The 20,850-nt window shown below is 42.5% G+C and overlaps 1 protein-coding gene across 1 annotated transcript in view; it reads right to left on the reverse strand.

The window, feature by feature from the left end:
• col4a2 (collagen, type IV, alpha 2) overlaps window positions 1-20,850 on the reverse strand; it is a 63,254-nt gene that overhangs the window by 24,887 nt on the left and 17,517 nt on the right. The window contains exon 4 of the mRNA XM_069662829.1: window positions 16,861-16,941. Within this exon, the coding sequence (XP_069518930.1) occupies window positions 16,861-16,941 (81 nt within the window). The remainder of the gene's footprint in view (window positions 1-16,860; window positions 16,942-20,850) is intronic.

The following is a 20,850-nucleotide window of genomic DNA, read 5'->3' on the forward strand; positions in this document are numbered from 1 at the left end:
TTTGCCGTCTTCCTCAACGGAATTTACAACCAGATGTTACGTACCTCCCTCACACAACAAGAAAACATGGGCGATCTGGACAACGAGAAGCTGATCAATTTGGTAGACCCAGAACTTTATGACCAGCCTTTAAAATCCTGTTATAACTATTAATTTATATATATTATACATTTATAACTGTTATAACATTATTACAATTTGTTTATTTAACATCACCATAGCAACATCCCGTCATGCGTGTTTCGTTTTGCTGTCCTGCCGTTCTGTCGGAGTGTTTGCTTTTCCCGTGCCGTTTAAAAGGTGTTGTCCGTCCGCCCTCTACAGTCGGCCTGAATCATGTGAACGCAGCATAAGCTGTGTAGACAATGGATGGATGGATTATACTGGTAAATGCTTTACTCTTTACTCTATGCATAGATTGCAACAAACAAACAAACAAACAAACACAAAAGCACTCTTGCTGCATGATTCCAACATCACACAATCGTCTTTATCTGCCTCGCCTGTTAGACTGATTGCTATTAGTACATTAACCATATTATCATTTCTGAATCAAACAGCAAGAAACAGAGGAAACAAGAAATCAGGCCTTTGTGTTAACACACACACACACACACACACACACAAAAGCGTCCTTACCCAAATAAGGGTAATACAGCACAAGACGGCCATAACAATTTACACAGCCAAAGCCAGACTGTGTGTGTGTTTGTAAAGAAGTGTGTGTAACTGTGTGAGCTCACAGCAGAGGAACATGTTCGACTCACCAGCCGCTGACGTCAACGGAGGTCGAGCATTTCAGAAGTCTCACATTGTTATTAGAGCTGCAATTTAATGCCTTTTATGAACGTATGACTCACTTCCCTTTAAAAGAGATATTAAAGGCCTCAGCCTCAGAACAACGCTGCTGGATTGAGGTAAACTCCAGCACACATTTGGATAGATAAGAGGGACTTAAAGACAGACAGGTGAATGAAAAGTATGTATAAATAGGAATAAAACTCATTAAATATAAATAACAAAAAGTGTGATTTAATTTATATGCCAATTAAAGAAGGACTGGTAAGAAACAGACGAGAGGAAAGAGGATAAAAAGCAATAAAACACCAGCACTGCTCGGCCAACGGGTGTCTGCTTTATATCCCATCACCTCTCACCTCATTTCAGGGGCATAAACTACCACACACACACACACACACACACACACACACACACACACACACACACACACACACACACACACACACACACACACACACACACACACACACACACACACACACACACCCTGGCGAGGTGAACAAAGTGCGACAAAGGTGTTTTGTGATGAGATGCTGATAGTAAGAAAAAACCCTTTTCTTTCTGCAACAAGGCAGATATAGAAGTGTAAGTCTTCTATCTACCTGAGATAAAGAATATTTTCCAAGGATTAACTCCTTCTTTTATCATATATCAGAGACAGTGAGATGCTCCTGCTCCGTCCTTTGCAGCTGCAGGAACGTGTGAGGAGGATTTGGGACAGTCTTTTCGATTGAAACATGTATTGTGAGAGGCCAAATGAGGACAGAGATAGCGGAGACGACAACCAATGACGCACGTTTTTACTGCATGACTTTTGTAAATGTACGGCCTTTTGTGAATCAAGAGCCTTCAAGATGTTTGACCCATATCGAGAAATCTCTGAGAAAATCCCTCCTCTTCACGATCTATAAAATGCACAGTAAACTCTCCGTCCTCCCTCTGTGTATACGTGGGTGTGTTTGTATTTCTCATTCCTGAAACACAAATCTATTAAAAGCCCCCCCACCCGCCTGACACCATGTATTTCATCTGGACCCAGACTGTCCCCTGGGGTGGACGGTTTGGGAACGACCCGCTAACAACAGGATGGGAACACACAGCCCAGCGCGCAAACCTCTGACCTCAGAGAGGAATAAAATAAATCAATAAACAGCCGGCCGGGAGCGCCCGCTGTTGTTCCATCTGTCTGAGAGGAAAAACTGGGACACGGAGGACATCTTGTCATTTTTTAAGCAAGAAATGATCTGATTAGAAACATTCATTCAAAGATACAGAGGGTCGACAGAGATAAGAGGTGCGGTGACAGGAAAACATATATCATGGTTCGGAGGGGACTTAAATATAGTAGCACCAACAAAAGGACAAGACTTATTCAATTATATTAAATAATATTCTGATAAACCAGCATGAACACTCTGTCTTCTACTTGTTCTCTCGTCATGTTGAAGCTCCATCATCACGACACACGTGCACAGTTTGGCTATTTTAAACCTTACCTGCCGTATGAACCGAGCTTCAAACAATGTTAGTATCTAAAATTTCCTTGCTCTCGGAGCGGTTGTATATACTTTACCTCCTCAGAAATGACACTGGAAGCTAAACAGCAAAGGGTTTTGTAGAGGTAAGACTGATGCTATGCAGTATGAACATCACCTCTGATGTCATCAGTGTGGGACAGGCCCCTACAGCTGCACTTACATTGACACAACACTCACTCGTGTAAACTCCTCCTGCTGAATGTAAAGTCATGGTGAGGGTCTCTATGAGCTGCCTGCTGACGAGTTACAGTTTGTGATGTTGAGGAAGGTGGATAAAATAAAGGTTGATGTTTGCTTGAAACTAGTTTGTTTAAAGAGTCTGATGTCATAAAGACATGTTGCACATGATATCTGAACAAATAGGGATAATTCTGCACACGCTTTGGGACTTTCTTTCCTCAAAGGAGAAGGTGTTGCTTTTTTAATGAAATGTAAAAATAAATGAGATAGTATACCGGATTTGGACCAAGCGGACTGAGCATGACTTATAAGGCCAGACTAAATGAGCGGGAATATACTGTGATCTTTGTTGTTTTCTTGAACCCAATAGCTTGCTTGTCATTTTTCTTCTCCCTTCCCTCAACAGTTTGTGGCATCCGAGGTAAAAGCCTTCCTTGTTGATTTGTAAATAATTAGCTAATGTTACTTAAAAAGAAAAAAAGAAGTCTCTGGAAGAGCCAGACTGTAAGGGCCTGTGTCCACTAACTGCATTTTTTTGTGCTGGCAGTGCCTATTTTCTACAGTGCGCAAACGCCCTCGACGTTGCTGCGTTCTCAGTTAAAAATAGTTTAAGTTTTGGAACACCGCCATGCTCATCAATGTCACTTCTCCCTCACCAACCAATCAAAATCAAGAAGGGGCGGAACTTCTGATATCAGCATCTTCAACAAAACTGGCGGAGGAAGCTCATCCCTTCGTTTTTTCGACGGTACAACATTCAGGTGTAGAGCTGCTGCTAACGCAAGGACACAATTCTATTCCATTGTTTCTAAGTTTTCTTTCCTGGAATAAAAGCAAATATTAAGCATACAGAGCGATTTAAAACAGACTAACAGTCACTACCAAGGGAAGCGGAAGCGCCGCCAGACACCTTTCGTAACCTAGCAACAGTAAGCACCGGTGAGAAGTGCTTTGAAATTGAGGTCGTGGGCGCAGGCGGCATAAAAAGCGCTGTTAGTGGACACAGGCCCTAAAAAGGGTTTCAAACGTACTGCAATATTTCCATTTCTGTCTGTTTTAAATGTGCAGGATGTTGTGAGAATAGAGGCAATGCAGTAATACTGATACTCAAACCCTTCACACGTCTGCACACCTGGCCAATCACTGACAAGGCGAGTCGAGCAGTTTGTTTGAGGCGTACCAACATCTGCATTTCCGTCTTCATTCAGCAGTGGTTTAACAGTCCTGAGTTGATTTGCTTCCTGCACATGACGAAGGAAGTCAGAGTAAAATGAATCTAGAGCTGAGGAGAGAACTAAAGGAAGAAATTAAGGAAGCAAAGTGAAAAAGAACAAATAAAGGAAGGAAAGGTGCGAAAAAAGGAGGCAGGAGGGCCGAGAGGAGAGGAAGTGTTACAGAATGATTTAAGAAGGGAAGAAAAGAAGAAAGTAGGGAAACAGAGTAAGCAGGATGAAGTCAGAATTATTGGATGTAAGGAAAGAAGGATGTATCAAGTAAGGAGAGAGAGGAGGAAAGAGGGAATGAGAAATGAAGGAATGAAAAAGGTCAGGAGAGTAAATAACTGAACGTTAAATGTCTGCCCTTTCTCTCAGACTCCCACAATCGGGGCTCACTCGCTGGATTCAGTCCCGCCGCTCTGCGACCCAGCTCTCATGTTTTTCTTGGATACATTTTTCTTGCACTCATTTCCTGAAGATCCGCATCCCTTCTACATGATGCCCAGGGGGGAACGCTCCCCTGGAGGGATAAGCGGGGGAAATCAGAGGTTAGTAGGGAGGCTCGAGGGGGACAAAGAGGGACCTCAACTGGATGCCCTGAGGAGGACTCAGGCAGGATAAATAAACAGCTGGAGATGATGTTTAGATATCTATTAGAGTGTTTAGATCTCCTGGCGGAGGTCCAGGAGGTCAGATTTCCCAAACTCCAGCTGAAGGAAAATGTTCGTGTCAGATCAGAGCGGATCTAAAATGATACGCGAACAGTTACAGAAGGAGGAATAAGGCCGAGCGGGCTACAGGAAGGAAATCTGAAAACGCTATGAAGTATTATCAGTGAGAAAGTGAAAAGGCTTTGTTGCGATGGGGACAAATTGGCGAAAACACGCCTCAAACAAAGCAAAAACAAACTCATCTGCTTAAAAGTTCCCACGTGCGCAGAGAGAAAGATGAAGCGGAGGATAAGAACAGATGACATTAAGACAAACATCTGCCATCTTTGTCACTTGCTTTGTTTTTCATGGAGGTCTGCTGCTCCTCTTTGTTTAGCATTTCAGAAACACAGAGGTTTGCAGCCTTGAGACCAGTTTACGTTAGAATAATGTGTTTACACTCGGAGCTAATTTTTCTGCATGCGCACGTGTCTTTTTCACAGTGCACGTGTGAGATCTGACAGCATCCAGACCAGAGAAAGGGCTGCTAATGCCTAGTGGTTATACAGAAGTGTGCGTGTGTGTGTGTGTGTGTGAGAGAGGTCTGGATGTGTGTTGAGGGTGTGTGTTGAAGACTCGAGGGGGGAATCCCAGGCTGAGAACAGAACAGCTCGGACCTCCAGCTATCCCAGGGGTCTCTGGGGCCGGACACCTGCGCAATTGCCTCACGTTCGAGGAATGAGACGTCTCAAGTCTGGGGTCCAAGAGCATGTGTGTCTAAACAGGACACAGCTGCAGCCTGTGTGTGTGTAAGTGTGTGTGTGTGAGACGGAGCGAAATGACTTAAATGAGGTGTTGCCCTCACCTCAGAGACCAGCCACCTGTGTGCTTATATCGTGTATCTGGGTGTCTGAACGTATGTCTGCACGTAATGAAGTCCATCATGGGGGTGTTGGCTCTATAGTCCCACAGTTACATTTATCACTGAGATTATGAAGCCATTACAGCTTCCATACAGTTGATCGCCCAGGCCGCGCTGACCTTCTGTTTATAAAAGTCCACAAAGGAAAAGTCAATTTCCTTAACAGAGCCCAAGGGCACGAAGGTATGTTTATTTATTGAATGGATGTATATGGAGCGGAACAGTTTGTGAGTCCACCTGAGCTATGAGGAGGTGTGAGAAGTTAATCTTCCGCAGTCGAATAAGCTTATTAAAAGAATATCAAAGATATCTTTATTGGTAAAATGATTTGTTGGTCTATGAGCAGAAAATTAAGATGCTAAGTTGTACTGATAACTGGTTAATTGTAGACAGTTTATCAAACAAAAGGGCTACACACATGTTGGCTGTAGCCTCTCACATGAAAGGTAATGCTGCTCATCTCTTATCTTTCTCTAGGGGCGGCTGTGGCTCAGTGGTAGAGTCGGTCGTCTTTCAATTGGAAGGTTGGTGGTTCGATCCCCAGCTCCCTAAGACTAGATGTTGTGTGTCCTTGAGCAAGACACTTCTCCTTCTGGTGGCATAGCCATCGGGCATGAATGTGATGACTGATTGACAGTTGGGCACTTTACGTAGCAGCCTCTGCCATCAGTGTATGAATGGGTGAATGCATCTACCATCTGTATAATAAGGGCATATTTTGTCAACAGCCCATGACACAAATGTATACATTTTATTGTGTTACATTGGGATATGGTAATGGAGAATTATCTAATTGAAACAAGACTTAAGATCATTTTCAGGCTCTGTAAATTCTTTTGTGCTAAATGCTAACAACAGCATGCTAACATGCGGGGCAATTTTAATTGCTAAAGGTTTGGCAGGTGATATTTACCATGTTCGCCATCTAAAGTTAGCATTTGAGCAAGATGAGATTTGAGAATAAGCACTAAACTTGCTAGGGGTAACATCAGGGGATCACCAAATACATGAGGATTCATCATGTGGGGATCATGGACATGTGCACGCACTGATTGACCAACATCGCTCTACGCAAATACCTATTTGTTGCAGCCATAAACAGTAGTATGGACAAGCACTTCAGCATCATTACAAGGTGATTTACTAATGGGTAAAAAAAAAGTCCAACAATGAACAGCGATGGGAAACTCCAGCTCTGGAATAGAGATTAATAGTCAAATACCCAGCTGTGATCTTGGCCTTGGTGACATGGACTGCAGCCAGTCCCATTAGTGTCAGGGATACCCATGTAATCCTCAAGGCCTCTTTCTGCATCCATCCACCCACATACTGGCCCAGTCCATGGGCCAATTTTACCAGTCTGGAAAAGTTTTACATTTTCCCACGTAGGGATGCAACGCCCACTGCCACTCCAGCTGCAGAGCACATTCCTCTATAGTTTGTAAGGGAGCAAATCAGGGCAAAGTCAGTGCATGTATGTGGTTTACTGACTGAATTAATTGGAAGATCTGGGGTGTGTATGTAAATTAAATCAAGTTGATAATTCCAGTGAGAGGCAGAGGGCACTGTTTTACCTCCTTGTTATACACCACTTATTAAAAAACTGAGCGCTGGAAATGTTGCACCATCGCCATGTGAGACCTCGTTTCATGAGAACAGGGCTGCACTGAACACGTCTTTCTCAGAAAAATTGAATAAATATAAGCAGACTTGGAGGAGATCTAATTGTTTCCTCTGCAGCCGGCCCCCGATGTACATTTCACAACAAGGCCTGATGGAGAACACATGGTGTTGCCGTGGTGACCCACAACACCGGTCACATTTTTCCTACAGCCCTGAGGACCTTCTTTGTGGACCAGAACGTTTCCTGGCTGCGGTCTGCAAATCGTATATAAATGGATATACAGCGTTAACACTTAACCAGATTTAAGTGGATTAAATCATGTGTGTGTGTCTTTTAGTGAGAGGAGGATTCATTGAACATTTTGGAAAATGTTGTGAGGCTTGTTAAAGATCATAAAATCAGCCATTATTTTTATTTCATTGCTGTAATATTCCTTAGTCCCATGAGCAACAATGTCCTAGCCAAAACATGAAACAGAATATCCTAAGATACACTCACGCCATGTGCTCTGGCGAAAGATAACACAGTCAGGCTGCAGATGTTAACACAAGGCCAGTGTCTACTGCCTAAATACACACAAGGTCGCACAAACACTGCACCGCTGAATCATTGTACTGTCAGGTGTGAATCTAACAGTGAAACCTCTTCCTGCTGTAATATGGATAAGGTGATGATGACAACATGAAGGTCTGGTTCTTCCAATCGGATATACATCTGTCCAATCAATTAACAGTTTACTAAGCCACTCCTCCTTTGTGTGTCGTTTTATGCCTGTTAAGTTGTCTGTTCTCATTTGGCATTAATACAGTGTTTGTGATATCAAATATGGCTCGAAATACCAGCTGTCCCAAGTAAATTATAACAGCTGTAATTAGCTAGCGGAGTAAGCTAGTGCTACCTAATTCAGTTGGTTGAATGTGGAGTCTCCAACTGCATTTTTACAGTTTTCAATGACTGGTTATAAAAAGTTTACTTTGTATAAGAGGTCTTAAATATAAATGTAAGTGCTCTATTTATGATATCACGCTGAAAGACTGAGGCTAAAGCTACATTTCGGTGGCAAAAAAGTTAGCATCATCGCTAAAGGGAGTAAAGACGTTTGTAATGCACTGTAGAGCTAGTTAGTTCTAGTATTATGGTGAGAAAAAGTGTACAACAAGGCTCTTATGCTAACATAACCCCTGTGGGCTAGCTAACTAAAGATTAAAATGAGCCCTTCTAGCTAACACTGGCGTATTTTTTGAAATGTTATAAATATGTTCTCTCCCTGTCAAAAAAAGCCTATGCCAAAAATACATATGCTCAAACAACTTGTTTTACTTGGACAGGGAATGGCTACAGGAGTGAGGTCTAACTGTGTTTGGCTAACATTTAGCTGTCTCTTGTAGCATACAATTGACAGCCGCTGCTGGAGTTTAAACATCCCCAAATTCAATAAAGGGCATGATGCTAACATTAGCCATAACCATTTGGGTAAATACTACACAGTGTGTTATGTAGCCTAACATTTAACCTCATAAATGAAGTTAGCTAATGAAATAATTGGCTGTCGAAGAAACACTGGGTTAAATTACAACAGTAAGCTAGTCAGCTAGCCATGCTAATGCTTGCGACCAACATTTTAGCAGGTAAAAAGATTGTTTATTCTTTTCACTTTTTTAAAGAAAGCCTAATTTAAACACTGGACACTCATCACTCTTTATACCTCAAGTATCATTCTATGTACCATTAACACAACAAACAAGAGCAGGTCCATAGTCATGGTTGTTAAGCTAACATAGGATGACTGCTGTTTCAGTGCGGGTCCAAAGAAAGATCGATATTCTCTTCTTTGACAGAACTACTTCATATTTTCTGTTATAATATAAGCCCATTTGTGCCTCTCCTGGTTTGTGTATACAGCACATGTGTGTGACAGTGTGTGTGTATCTTTTGAAAAGAGATGCTCCTTTGTAACTCTGTTACAATGGTCCTCTTGTTCCCAAGCAGCACCCAACATCTTTAAATGTGAGAGTGAGCCTCTTTTATTGGCTCCTAAAGCTGGACCGCAGCTGGGTGCAGCACGGCGGGTCAAACTCGGCTTTGACTGTACAGAAAAAAAAAAGAAAGAGACGGGGAGAGGAATTTCTTTTGACTGTAGATGCAGACGAAGATGTCACTGGAGAAATATGCGATCTAATGATTTAAATTATGGGGAACATTTTTGTGTCACTGCATTTGTCTTTTTGTTTGTTGTCCTGTAAATGGGGTTCATGTTTCCGACCTGCAGTTAGCTCATTACTAGAAGTTTATCACTCACATCTCATCATTGTTTTAGCTATGCTATGTTTCGAGAACTAAATGGCAACAAAGTTAGCAACTAGCTAATGGAGCATTTAGCGGCTATGAAGCCAGATATTTGTCTCAGGAGTAGGTGGAGACCAAAGTAGAGATAAAAGAGCAGTGAATGTGGTATGTACGTCTGTCAAGTGGTCGAAAACACATCTTTAAATTAATATTAATTGGTTCCTTATTTTGCGGCAACTGATATTAAACAGTTGCAAAGTGCTTTTTAAGTACTTTGTTACCTTCCCAAGTGATGTATTTATGATATTATTGTGCACATCAGTCTTTACTCATGGATATGCGCCCAATGTACTGATGTTTCTGAGTCCAGGAGGAGTAGGAAAAACAAAGAAACCACATGAGGAATGTGTGAGGTCTGGAGATTTTACAGGCTAGTTAAGAGTTTTTGTTTCATGACTTCAAGGCCTCACTAATATTTAACACGTTCACACCGTGGCTAAGATATCTTTAAAATCCCCGACCCACATAAACAGTCAACAATGCCATTTCTCTCCTGCCTTCCGCATTACACACAAACAGCTGGCTACTGTCCGTTTGTCTGAGCGTCTCCTCAGACATCTCCTGCTGCTCCCCAGCTTTACTTTTCACACAGGACAAAGCCAGCCTGAGATCCCCGCTGAATTCTTCTTTCCAACAATCTGAGGAGGAGAAAATCCTCCTGTCAAAGAGTTTAAGTGATAGCAGCAGGTTTGAGCCTCCATCAACTCCCTTCCACTCCTACGCCATCTTTTCAAAATGCTCCACGGTTGGTAGTTCTTCCCTAATAGGCACGGTCAAGGTCAGGGGAGGGGGAGAGGGAAGACGGGAATGGAGGCTACTGATTGCAGGTTTGGTTTGAGGGGCGCACGTAATATAAACTGCCATTACACATCACGTCTTCTGCTGATCTGAAGCTTCAAAAGGCCTTTAATACATCCCGGCACACAGTCAGTTCCAGTAAATCTGCTCACTGACTTATGCCTCGTCCTTTACTGTCAGACAATTTGTTTCCATCAGATGAGATGAATTTAGCTGATCAAAGGTTCATCACAAGAGTCCAACCTGATCTCAGTCCAAGGGTTAGAGAGAGTTTATTCTGTGGCGCTGGTTTAGCTTACAGAGGCCACAGTCCTTAATGCAGTGGCCTGGGGTTCGACACCCACCCTCGTGTCATCCCCACCCTCTCTTCCCCTGTTTCTGACACTATCCACTGTCCTCTCTCTCTCAAATGAAGGCATTAAAAGAGAAAGTGTTCATTTCATGCACACAATAGTGCATATTAAGGCATTTTTCAGATAATTTGTTAAAGTGGTAACCTCAAAGATCTCAGTTTCATTCTCTTTGGCGGCACCTATGGCGCTAAACAGTAGACACAGACAGTGTCGCATGTGTGACGTCCACGGTTGGCTCCGGTTGTAACTCTTGATTTTCCTCGCTGACGGTCGCTTTCCTTTTTAGACTGTTTGCTTCATCTGAGCGTCAAGTTTGTTTCTTTTTCTTTCGATTTTCACTTATTTTTGAAGTTGTATCTGTAGTCATCGATCTTTTCTTTGTTTGTTCAGCCGTAGTAGATTACTGTTTACTCGCAACACTCTGCAGAGACCGGAAAAGCAGCCGCTTAGCTCCGCCTACCCTCTCTGGCAGACCAACCACTGCTGGGTCATGGAAAGCGCGTCACTAACTGGGCGCTGCTTGTGACTTTTTCGCGAAAGTCATGCCAGACACCCAGTCTGTCATTCTGCAAATGCAAAGGCTTTCATCAGCGGGCCATAGGCTCAATCACCATTGTGTTCCATCATTCAGCGATAGATAGTGACTTAACAGGCATTTATTAGAATGGAAATCTTCAAGATTACTACTTTAAGCCCAAAATGTCTGCTCTGCATGCACATCACTACAGTTAGGTGAAAAACGTGTAAGTCATGCATTTGTGAGTTTTATGATTTGCTTTGATCAGGTTTTATAAGCCGTTCCTCCAAACAAAGCCAGAACCTGCAAACCACCAGATCTGGGCTTCCACCCTTTAGTAAAAATATCTCTGAGGGGCTCTTTGATCTTTCTGACTCTCCGGCATTCCTCCCTGTGACGGCATCCTGTCCCTGAGCAGGCAGGAAAGTACATGACAGTCGTGGTCGCTGGATTCTGAACGTAGGTATGGACTTGTTTTCATGGAACGAGGAAATCTCTGCCATTTATAGCTGCAGCCGAACACACAGACGATCTTGTTCCCAGAAAAATAGATGCTGTCTATATTAAAACAAGATCAGTGGACTGTCATTGTGCTTCCTGAGACATGTGTCATTTCCTGTTCTGCATCAGCTGTGGAGGCTTTTCCCATGGCGACAGAGGACAGCATCTCTCTATGTGGATTGTCTCTATGATGGATGCCCTACCATGATCTCTCTATCTGTTTCTGCATCTCTACACTCTGTATTAGGATCAGGAGAGACAGTGAACTCATGCAGACCGACGCTACGCTTCTTTCAGTTTCCTTTTCTTAATAAAGCCCGACGCCGCTCCCTGTTTCTGAGAACTGAAGACGGAAAAAACTCCCAGCACAAAAGACAGCATTGATCTGCTAAACGTGTTTTCTGGTGAGGACGCGGGGAGCCATGTGTTCACTCCCTCATGCGGCCCTGCTTTTTCAGACTGCTCTGTTTCACAACACCGCCTAGCATGCAGGTTCATTTATCTGTTTATTTGACCACATGTATTTGACTCTGCCGTGTGATTAAAATGCTGACCATGTCTTGCAAACTACCTCAGACGCCCTCTTTGTTTTCCTGTTGCTCCATTTTCAGGTGTTTGTTCTCCCGTTTTATTACAAATCTCAGGAGAACAATCCACTAATGATGCAAAAGCAAAAGCAAAAGAACAATGAGGACTTGTGGATGTGTGCTGTTCTGCACGCCTGCGATGCGTTTACTGCAAGAGGAGTGGGTGGTAAATCGAGAGAGTCAGCTTGCCAAAAATCTCTGCTCCCCTCTCAAAGCAGCAAACCCATGAAATGAATGTAGATTTAGATCCCACCAGACAATCAGTTTCTTTCTTACTCCGTCTCACACACTGTCTGTATGTTTCTCGTCTTTCTTCACAAGCATCAACATCTCACTTTATCCGTCACTATTCGGAGAAATGAGGCTTGGGAGTTTCTACATCCATTCATGAAGTACCTCATGTGACCCCCTCTCCACAGGAACATGTGTTTGTGTTCTCACTGCATTTCAACATCTTATATTTAAACTTGAAAGAGACAAAAAATAATTCCATAATTCGTTTCGATGAAATCCAGACAAAGTACCGAAGAAATCATAAAAGCAGCACAATATTGTTGTCATGGACAAAAGCACTAACTTCTAGAACGCGCCCCACGCCTCAGAGGAAGTCTTAAGGTTGCTTTGTTGTTATTTGAGGTCAGCAGGTAATCAGAGCTGCATGTCTGCAGGTCTTGAACTCCCAGTTAATGAGCGCCGTCTGAGTCTGTACTAACTTCTACCTTGTCCACACTTTGCAGACTGCAAATGCTGACATCCAGAGAGTCGGTCGTCTTTCATTTGGATGGCTGGTGGTTCAATCCCCAGCTCCATCAGTCTACACGCCGAAGTGTCCTTGGGCAAGACACTGAACCCTAAATTGCTCCAGGTGGCATAGCCAACGGTGTGTGAATGGGATTGACAGCTGGGCATTTTACGTACAGTATGGGAGAATGTGACATGCAGCGTAAAAGCAGCTTTGAGTGGTCGCATGACTAGAAAAGTGCTATGGCAGTCCATTTACCAAGTACAGTCCATTCTTTTAACCCACATTTAGTGATATTTTGGCCACTTGGGGCAGCGAAACTAACTTTAATAACGACCTAAATTACCACCTTTTTCAGTCGTTTTGGCGTCAACATACAGAGGACAACATTTACATTCATCTATAGTTAAATTTCACCTCCCGAGGGAAAATATCTGGATCTTAAGATGCTAAATGCTCCACTGTGTTGACGAGCTAGTCGCTAACTTTGTCTGTCTACATGTTTGGTGTTGACCAGTTTGAAGCTTTTCTGCAGATAACAGCTGCCTGCTGTGGCTGAAAGTGATGTGAATTTTAGCGTCAAAGATTTCAAGTCATGGATCAAATAAAAGAAATCTACCAGCACGCACAGCAGCTACAACATGTCGACACGACTACAGACACCATTCACCCATTAACAACCATCACCTAATCACCACAGCTGTGTCAAGTCCCCGCCAATCCAGGCAGCTGCAGAGGATCAGTTTGGCTCATTCGGGGAAGCGCTCATCGCCGTGACTCTCCTCAGGGGAAACATTTGGAAGGAGAGGAGACGGACGTAAAGCAGGAGGAACGGAGGGATGAACACATCTGTGAGAATCCATCTTGGTTTCCAACACATTTACAAACAAGTTGGTCAGTCATGTCAGTGGGGATTTAATTTGGATCAAATTATGTGCAAGACTCTCAGGCCTTGGGAAATGAACACTTTACAAATGCAGGCAGTGAGTCAGAGACAAGTGGCATGTAGCAAAAGCAAGTGTTTACTTTTGCTTTGTCTTGTTTCAAAAACCCAAACAATGCCAAGGTGAGACCGGGAATGAAAGATCACTGTCTTGGCACTGTAATGACCACCTTTTCAGTGAATGATCGACACCCTTTCCTTCACATCCGTCTGATCCAGACAAAGAGAGAGGGAGAAAGGAAGAGTTTGGTGGTCTGTTGACCCTCTGATCAGACTTTTGCATCCGTCAGATGTGGAATGTGGCACTTCCTGTCTCTGTCTCTCTTAACGCCTCCTTACAGGGTTTCCTGCATCCACACCAAGCGTGCAGGTAAAAGGTCAGACCTACTGTAAAGTCGGTCTGGTAAATTGGTGCCAAAGTACAGCTGCTGGACTTCCCTTGCCATTCCTTTCCTCACCTCTGTATGTCTAAATAATGCCTCCCTCAGGAGCTGCCCACACTGTGAGGCAGGGAGGTTTTTAAGAGTCAGTTTCAGTCCTTGAGTTTACCACATCACACGGCTGAGCTGACACATTTATAGCTCCTATGAGCACTTTTTACAAGATAAGAGAAACAAAGGAAACGGGCCAGTTTAACCTCTGGAAGGATTTTCTTTGAAAAGTAGAAAAGTAGCAGAACTTTAAACTATTGTTAAAATATATATATCATGTTCTGTAAATCCATTTTTTACAGTATTATTTTTTCACAATTATTTATAAATCAATTTTACAAGATCATTTAACCAATTACGACAGAAAACATGTGACATAAACAGGCACATTGCAGTCACAAATACAAACAGAAAATGATAGACGCTATTACTACACGGCTGTGTTAAATACTTAATTCTGATTGGTTAATTACAGTATTCCGAGGTCTGCTATTTCTCGGTAGCGGACTGTTGCTATGAAGAACAGACCATTGCTAGTGATGTGGCTCTAAACACACAATCTGGATGACTAACTGTGATCATGTCAACCCACCGAAAGAAGTCCAGTAAATTTGACGTTGGTCTCTTTAAAGAGGGAAAAAATGAAGTGAACATTAAACAGAACACGGTACGGGATACGGCGGTATTTAAAGACGGAGAATGGAAAATTTGTCAACAGACAAGGCAGAAAACCTCAATCAGGTGCTGCGCTGATTCCTGCGGTCCCGTTTACCATGTCTTACTTCACCATCAGTGGAAATGTTTCCATTTAATGAACAACTAGGAAAGCTCATTTTAATGTGAGTAAAAACTGCTAGCTTAGCTCTTCTTAATGTGAGTAAAAACAGCTAGCTTAGCTCATTTTAATGTGAGTAAAAACAGCTAGGTTACATTATTTTAATGTGAGTAATAACAGCTAGCTAAGCTCATTTTAATGTGAGTAAAAACAGCTAGCTTAGCTCATTTTAATGTGAGTAAAAACAGCTAGCTTAGCTCATTTAAATGTGAGTAATAACAGCTAGCTTAGCTCATTTAAATGTGAGTAAAAACAGCTAGCTTAGCTCATTTAAATGTGAGTAAAAATTATCCATTACATATCTTCAGACCTTTGGGAACAGATCTACTAAGACACATGCAACTAAATGAATTATTAGACAAGATAAGACAAGGTATAATGGGTACCAAGTACTGAGCAACTTATACAAATAATTGTTATATTTCGAAGTTTATTGTTTTAGCTCATTGTTAGAATAATGCCAACTTCAAATCTTATTTGCTTACAGTCTTACCTGCTCAACCAACAATTTGGAAGGGTTTATATCAGCTCCTCTACAAGCTTGCTTAGGCCAAAAAGTACCCAGAAATCATTTTTTTATCGCCCTCATTTAAAGTATGTGTCATCCTTAAAAAGAGATCATTTCTAGAACAGATAAGAACCTGTTTATTAGCACTAGTTGCCATTTTTTGTGTGTAAAGTAGGCGTTGTCCGTCTGATTCTGAACGTATGGGGAACCCTGATGATCTGTGCAGCACGTGTCTGAAGCATAAAGCAGCTCGTGCAGTCACTCTAAGCTCTTTATCTCGAATATGTTTAGTCTATGTCTGTCTCTTGATTTCACACCCGTCTGTCTTTTTTTTGTCTTTCATTTCTCTCCTAATGGGTCTCCCACTCTCCAAACACTCCTTCCACTCTGACCTCGTCTCTGACAGAGGTTAATGCTGTGAATTTCATCACTTAAACTGTACGAACGTGTGATAAGTATTTCAAGCTAATGACTTCCAGCTGCACGGTCCTCCATATGGCTGAAAGCCCACTTCAGGCTCATGCATTATTATCATCTAACATTTTTTCATTGCATTGTTGTGATACTCTAATTTCCAACTTTAGGCCATGATCACAAATGACGCTACGATGAAACCTGATGATATCAGAAGCAGCTAAGCTCACAGGGTGCTGTGGATAAATCCCATGAAAAGACCAAAACACAACAACACATCAGTCCCTCTCTAAACACTTTTGGCCTTCCCGACCCTGTCTGTTTGGCACTTCGGCCCAAGCTCAAGACAGAAGATATAAACTTTGAAAAATGGTTCCCAAACATAGTTTCAATTTTTAGATAAAGGGGGCGTGATTTCCTTAATCCTCTTGGCACTGTAGTTCTGAGCAAATAGACGTCATACACGAATAAACAGTGAATTTGTTGGGGATTTTTAGTCGTGGATTAACAGACATTTGCTTCTTAGAATGTAGGGCAACACAGATAATACTCTTGGTTTTGGTCTTTTTATTGGACATGTTGACTAAATTAAGAATATAGAACATCTGCTCTATCCTAAAAGATGAGGACGTTCAGATAATAAGTGATAGAGCAGAGAGGAAGTATGAATGTAAAGGTTTCCTGCAGGCTCTGATAATTCTGACCAAATTGTGCAGTTTGAGAAAAGTAAAGGTTTGTTAAAATTGAAGCACAGACATGTGAGCCTGTCAGGAGGAAGGTATGCACTGTCTGCAACCAAGTTACTTGAATCAGTATTTGCGTCCTGTGTGATCATGGCCTTATTTGGTGTTATAAACTGACAGAGAGGTCGAGAACGAGGAGAGAGGAAGAAGCATAAAGTTAAAAAAGGGTTTTGTAACAGTAGTTACAGTAAGGGACAATGAAGGACTTACCCTGGCTCCCTTCTCTGGGAAACATTTACATCCTCCGCTGCAGTCTCTTCCTCCACAGGGGCCGCTGTGCTTCTTCCCGCCCTGCAGACACATCAAAGACAACGTCAAGGTTTGATTTGAGGTCAGAGAATAGATGTCACATATACAGGAAACAGCAGCGTTATGCGTAACACAGCAGAGATATGTGACCATGTGTTGCTTTCTTTCCTCTCTGTGCTTCGCAGTGTGGGGTAAACTGTTGTGTACTGTGGGTGCGAGCGGCTGTGTTTGTGTACACTGCGGTTTGGGGATACACTTCATGCGTGCAGCTCTGTCGCACGAGTGTGGAAAATAGCTGCAGTGTTGTGTACATCGCTCTGGTTTCAGAAAGGATGTTTTTAATGTGGCTCCAGTGACACGAGGGACATGCAGACATAATGGACGGCCATGTGAGAATGGAAATCCTATTCAGCCGAGGGGCAGGGTCCGGACTGACGGGGGAACAATCTGTCTTTGAATGTCTGCATACCGACAAAACCACCCACCATCACAGGCTGATGTGTGTGTGCTAGACGTGACACACACACACACAGAGCCAGTCAGTGTGGACATGACATGATCAAAGACACACAAACGGGGTTTCCCGACCCATAGGTCAGAAGTGACGTGACCCTACAGTAGCTGAGATAGCTGGCGACATGAGATAGAATAGAGTCTAGAAGATCTTGTGTGTGTGTGTGTGTGTGGTGTTTGTTTCAAATGAACATGACATGCAAATCAAAGTTTAACCCTTTCCTATCTTGTGCCATGACTACATTTCTTGCTACACATTTACCCTCAATGCTGCAAAACAAACAGACATCCAGACCTTAGCTTAAAGGGTGGTATGCTAATTTCAAGTTTCATATTTCACTCACTGATACCTGTGGAGTAGCTTAGCATAATTTACAATTTAAAAAACTATTTTTTCTCACACTGGTGCTATGTGCAGGCCCTCATACAGCCTCTGCCTGTAAAGACTCAGTCAGCTCTGTCCCTACAGGCCCACTTTCTTCTGACTGGCCAGCTGGGGCTGCACTTTGTGACGTCACAAAGTGTAGAAAAAACTGTGTGAAACCTGGCATTCACAGCAGCCTGCAGACTGAGCTGAGAAGCCTGGGGATTACTCCAACATACTTATATCTACAGAATTGAAACTTCACCCACGTTTAGTCTGGACATGTGAAACAGCATAATACCCCCCCTTTAAGTTCATTGGTGGAATTAACGTATCACTGATCCAGATGTTATCATCACAGATGTATGTGTTAACCAGTGACTGTTTTAGACCCTTCAGCAGAGTTTCATGCATCTTAAACTCTTGAAACAAAGTGTTTGCAGAGTTTAAAATGTTCCGTTGAACATTTAACGATTGTGCCTGAGCTTGAATATCAATGAAACCCTTCAGTGGCCTTTCTATGAGCACCATACACATGCAACAAGGCTTCATGCAGCCCGTTGTGACGTCTCTGTCTTGTGTCCACCTACGTCCTCCACCTACACAGCCATACCATCGCCTGCTTAGGCAGCAAATGCCTCAATACCCTCCCCTCTGAAAAAATGGCCACTTTATGCCCACAGTGGGGACAAACCGGCAGATTAAGAATCAGAATAATTCTCCCTCTTCATTTTGACAGCAGCTCCCAGCCGCCCCTCTCACAAAGGCCACATTGAGACCCTCCACACACACAAAGGCGTCTTTTACTATAAAGACGTCGTCCTTTAATGATCCCCTATCTCCACAACAAAAAGACCCTCTTCCCCTCCTCTTATGGAATGCACATGGCTGCATTACTTGTCTAACTATCAGTGGATCTGAGGGGTTCCTTTCAAACCACCGTCTGATAAAGCTTAAACATGTTGTGATGACTCTGTCTACAAACAGCATTCTTTACTTATAACCCCATTTTTAAACGAGCAAGTTCAAAGAGTGCACATTCAAACCACACCTCACCTTTATAAATACTGTTAGATTCAGGAGTGGAGACAGAAGCAGGAGATCGTATCATCCCAATAAGGATGTATCAGAGTCACGCCATGACCTTTCTCCACACCGAGGTGGAAGTCCAAAACACAGACAATAGCCTGCGTCATCCCCAGATGGACGCACAAAGGAATGGCTCCCCTAAAGGCATTACACATTAAGGAGCAATGCAATAATTCTACTTTACAGTTTACAGGCTCAGAATAGTTTCAGCAGAGGACAATAGGAATGAGCGGCAGCATCCTGTTTTCTCCACCCGCTGTCACAATGACCCACTGTAAAGTAACCTTTTCCATAATTACTGTGCAGTACACTGTGGGAAAAATGGATGAAAATGTGTTGTTGCATTTATTGGTAATAGTGCAACAAAAGCTCTTAAGACGACAACAATCAGGAAACTTTTCAAATGTTCATAAAATCGACCACTTTCAAAAACTCGGCTCACAACAGACTGCTCATATTGCTTTTTTGATTCCATGCATTCTTCCTCCTTGTCAAAAACCTAGCCTACATTACCCACAATGCAAACCGGTGACAGTTTGGCAAGTAGCAGATAATTTCGCCTTCATTCTCTTACTTGTGGTCTTGAGTCTCAAATAATGCTAACTTAAGTGGCGTAGCTCCCACAGGAGCCACAAAAGGTACATGCTTTTAACATACGCAGTGGTTAGTGCTGTCGCCTCACAGCTAGAAGGTTCCTGGTTCAATTCCGTAGTGGGCCTTTCTGTTTAGAGTTTGCATGTTCTCCCCGTGCATGTGTGGGCTTCCTCCGGTACTCCGGCTTCCTCCCACAGTCCAAAGACATGCTCGTTAGGTTCATTGGTGACTCTAAATTGCCCGTAGGTGTGAATGTGAGCGTGAAAAGTTGTCTGTCTCTATGTGTCAGTCCAGGGTGTAACCCGCCTCTCGCCCAATGACAATGACTGGGATAGGCTCCAACCCTGAACAGCATTAGCAGTATAGCTCATGGATGGATATTCGTACTTCCTAAGACCTGTAAACATGTTGCAATGTGAAAAAGCGCAGCTCCCCTTATAAAATAAACTTGTTTGCTCTCTCTTTAATGAGAACATGTCAGAATACACTAGGGATAGACTGATTATCGGCGCCGATATTCGGCATTTTGACGCATATCGGCATCGGCCATTTAAAAAAATAAATAAATAAATAAATTCTTTTTTAACATTTTTTTATCCGACGGCCGATAAGAGTGCAGAGTGCTCACACACAAGGCGGAGAGGAGAAAAAGTTAATTTCTTTGCAAATTTTATTTAACTCTGTTTTATTTACTTTATAAAACTTCAGGAAGTTATTAATTTATTTATTTAAATTTTCAGTGAACTTTATAAGAGATGCTGCTGACCGTGGAAACTCCCTGTGCTTTTTGTTTGTTTGTTTAATAAACATATGCTTAAAGGCATTTAAACAAAGATAAGTGTTGGAGTTTGTATTATTCAAAATTTTGACGCCAATATTTTCACTTTTACTGCAAATGAATATCGGCTCCAAATATCGGATATCGGCCTCCTTGACTACTAATAATCGGTATCGGTATCGGCCCTGAAAAAAACATATCGGTCTATCGCTAGAATACACAGAGTAGGATAATAACATATAATGATATAGCATCAACGTTACCAATTGAGCCAAACAGGCCATCTAAAGGCATCAGAATACACTTCAGGAGGCTGGTAGTACATATGTCAATCAAAGTGTCAGGGACCAGACACGTGGACTCATTTTGCTTTAAGAGGCGGTAGTTTTGATACCAAGCTGGTTCATTTGTGGTGCGAAAGCTAAACTACAATTTCATCTATCTGCTAATTACACATATACACAAAGTCAGGACAAGTGACCAAAACTACAGGTGTAAACACAACCTTGGCGTGTGTTCAGACAAAAAGCTACAGCTCACAGAGTCCAGTAGTTGCCACAATATTGCACCTAACCACCACAGCGTTGGGTCCTACAGACTGTTACTATAAATA

The sequence above is a fragment of the Semicossyphus pulcher genome, unplaced genomic scaffold, assembly GCF_022749685.1.
Source record: "Semicossyphus pulcher isolate SPU_LCO1_2020_fin unplaced genomic scaffold, fSemPul1.0.p SCAF_15, whole genome shotgun sequence".
In the NCBI taxonomy this organism is placed as follows: domain Eukaryota; kingdom Metazoa; phylum Chordata; class Actinopteri; order Labriformes; family Labridae; genus Semicossyphus; species Semicossyphus pulcher.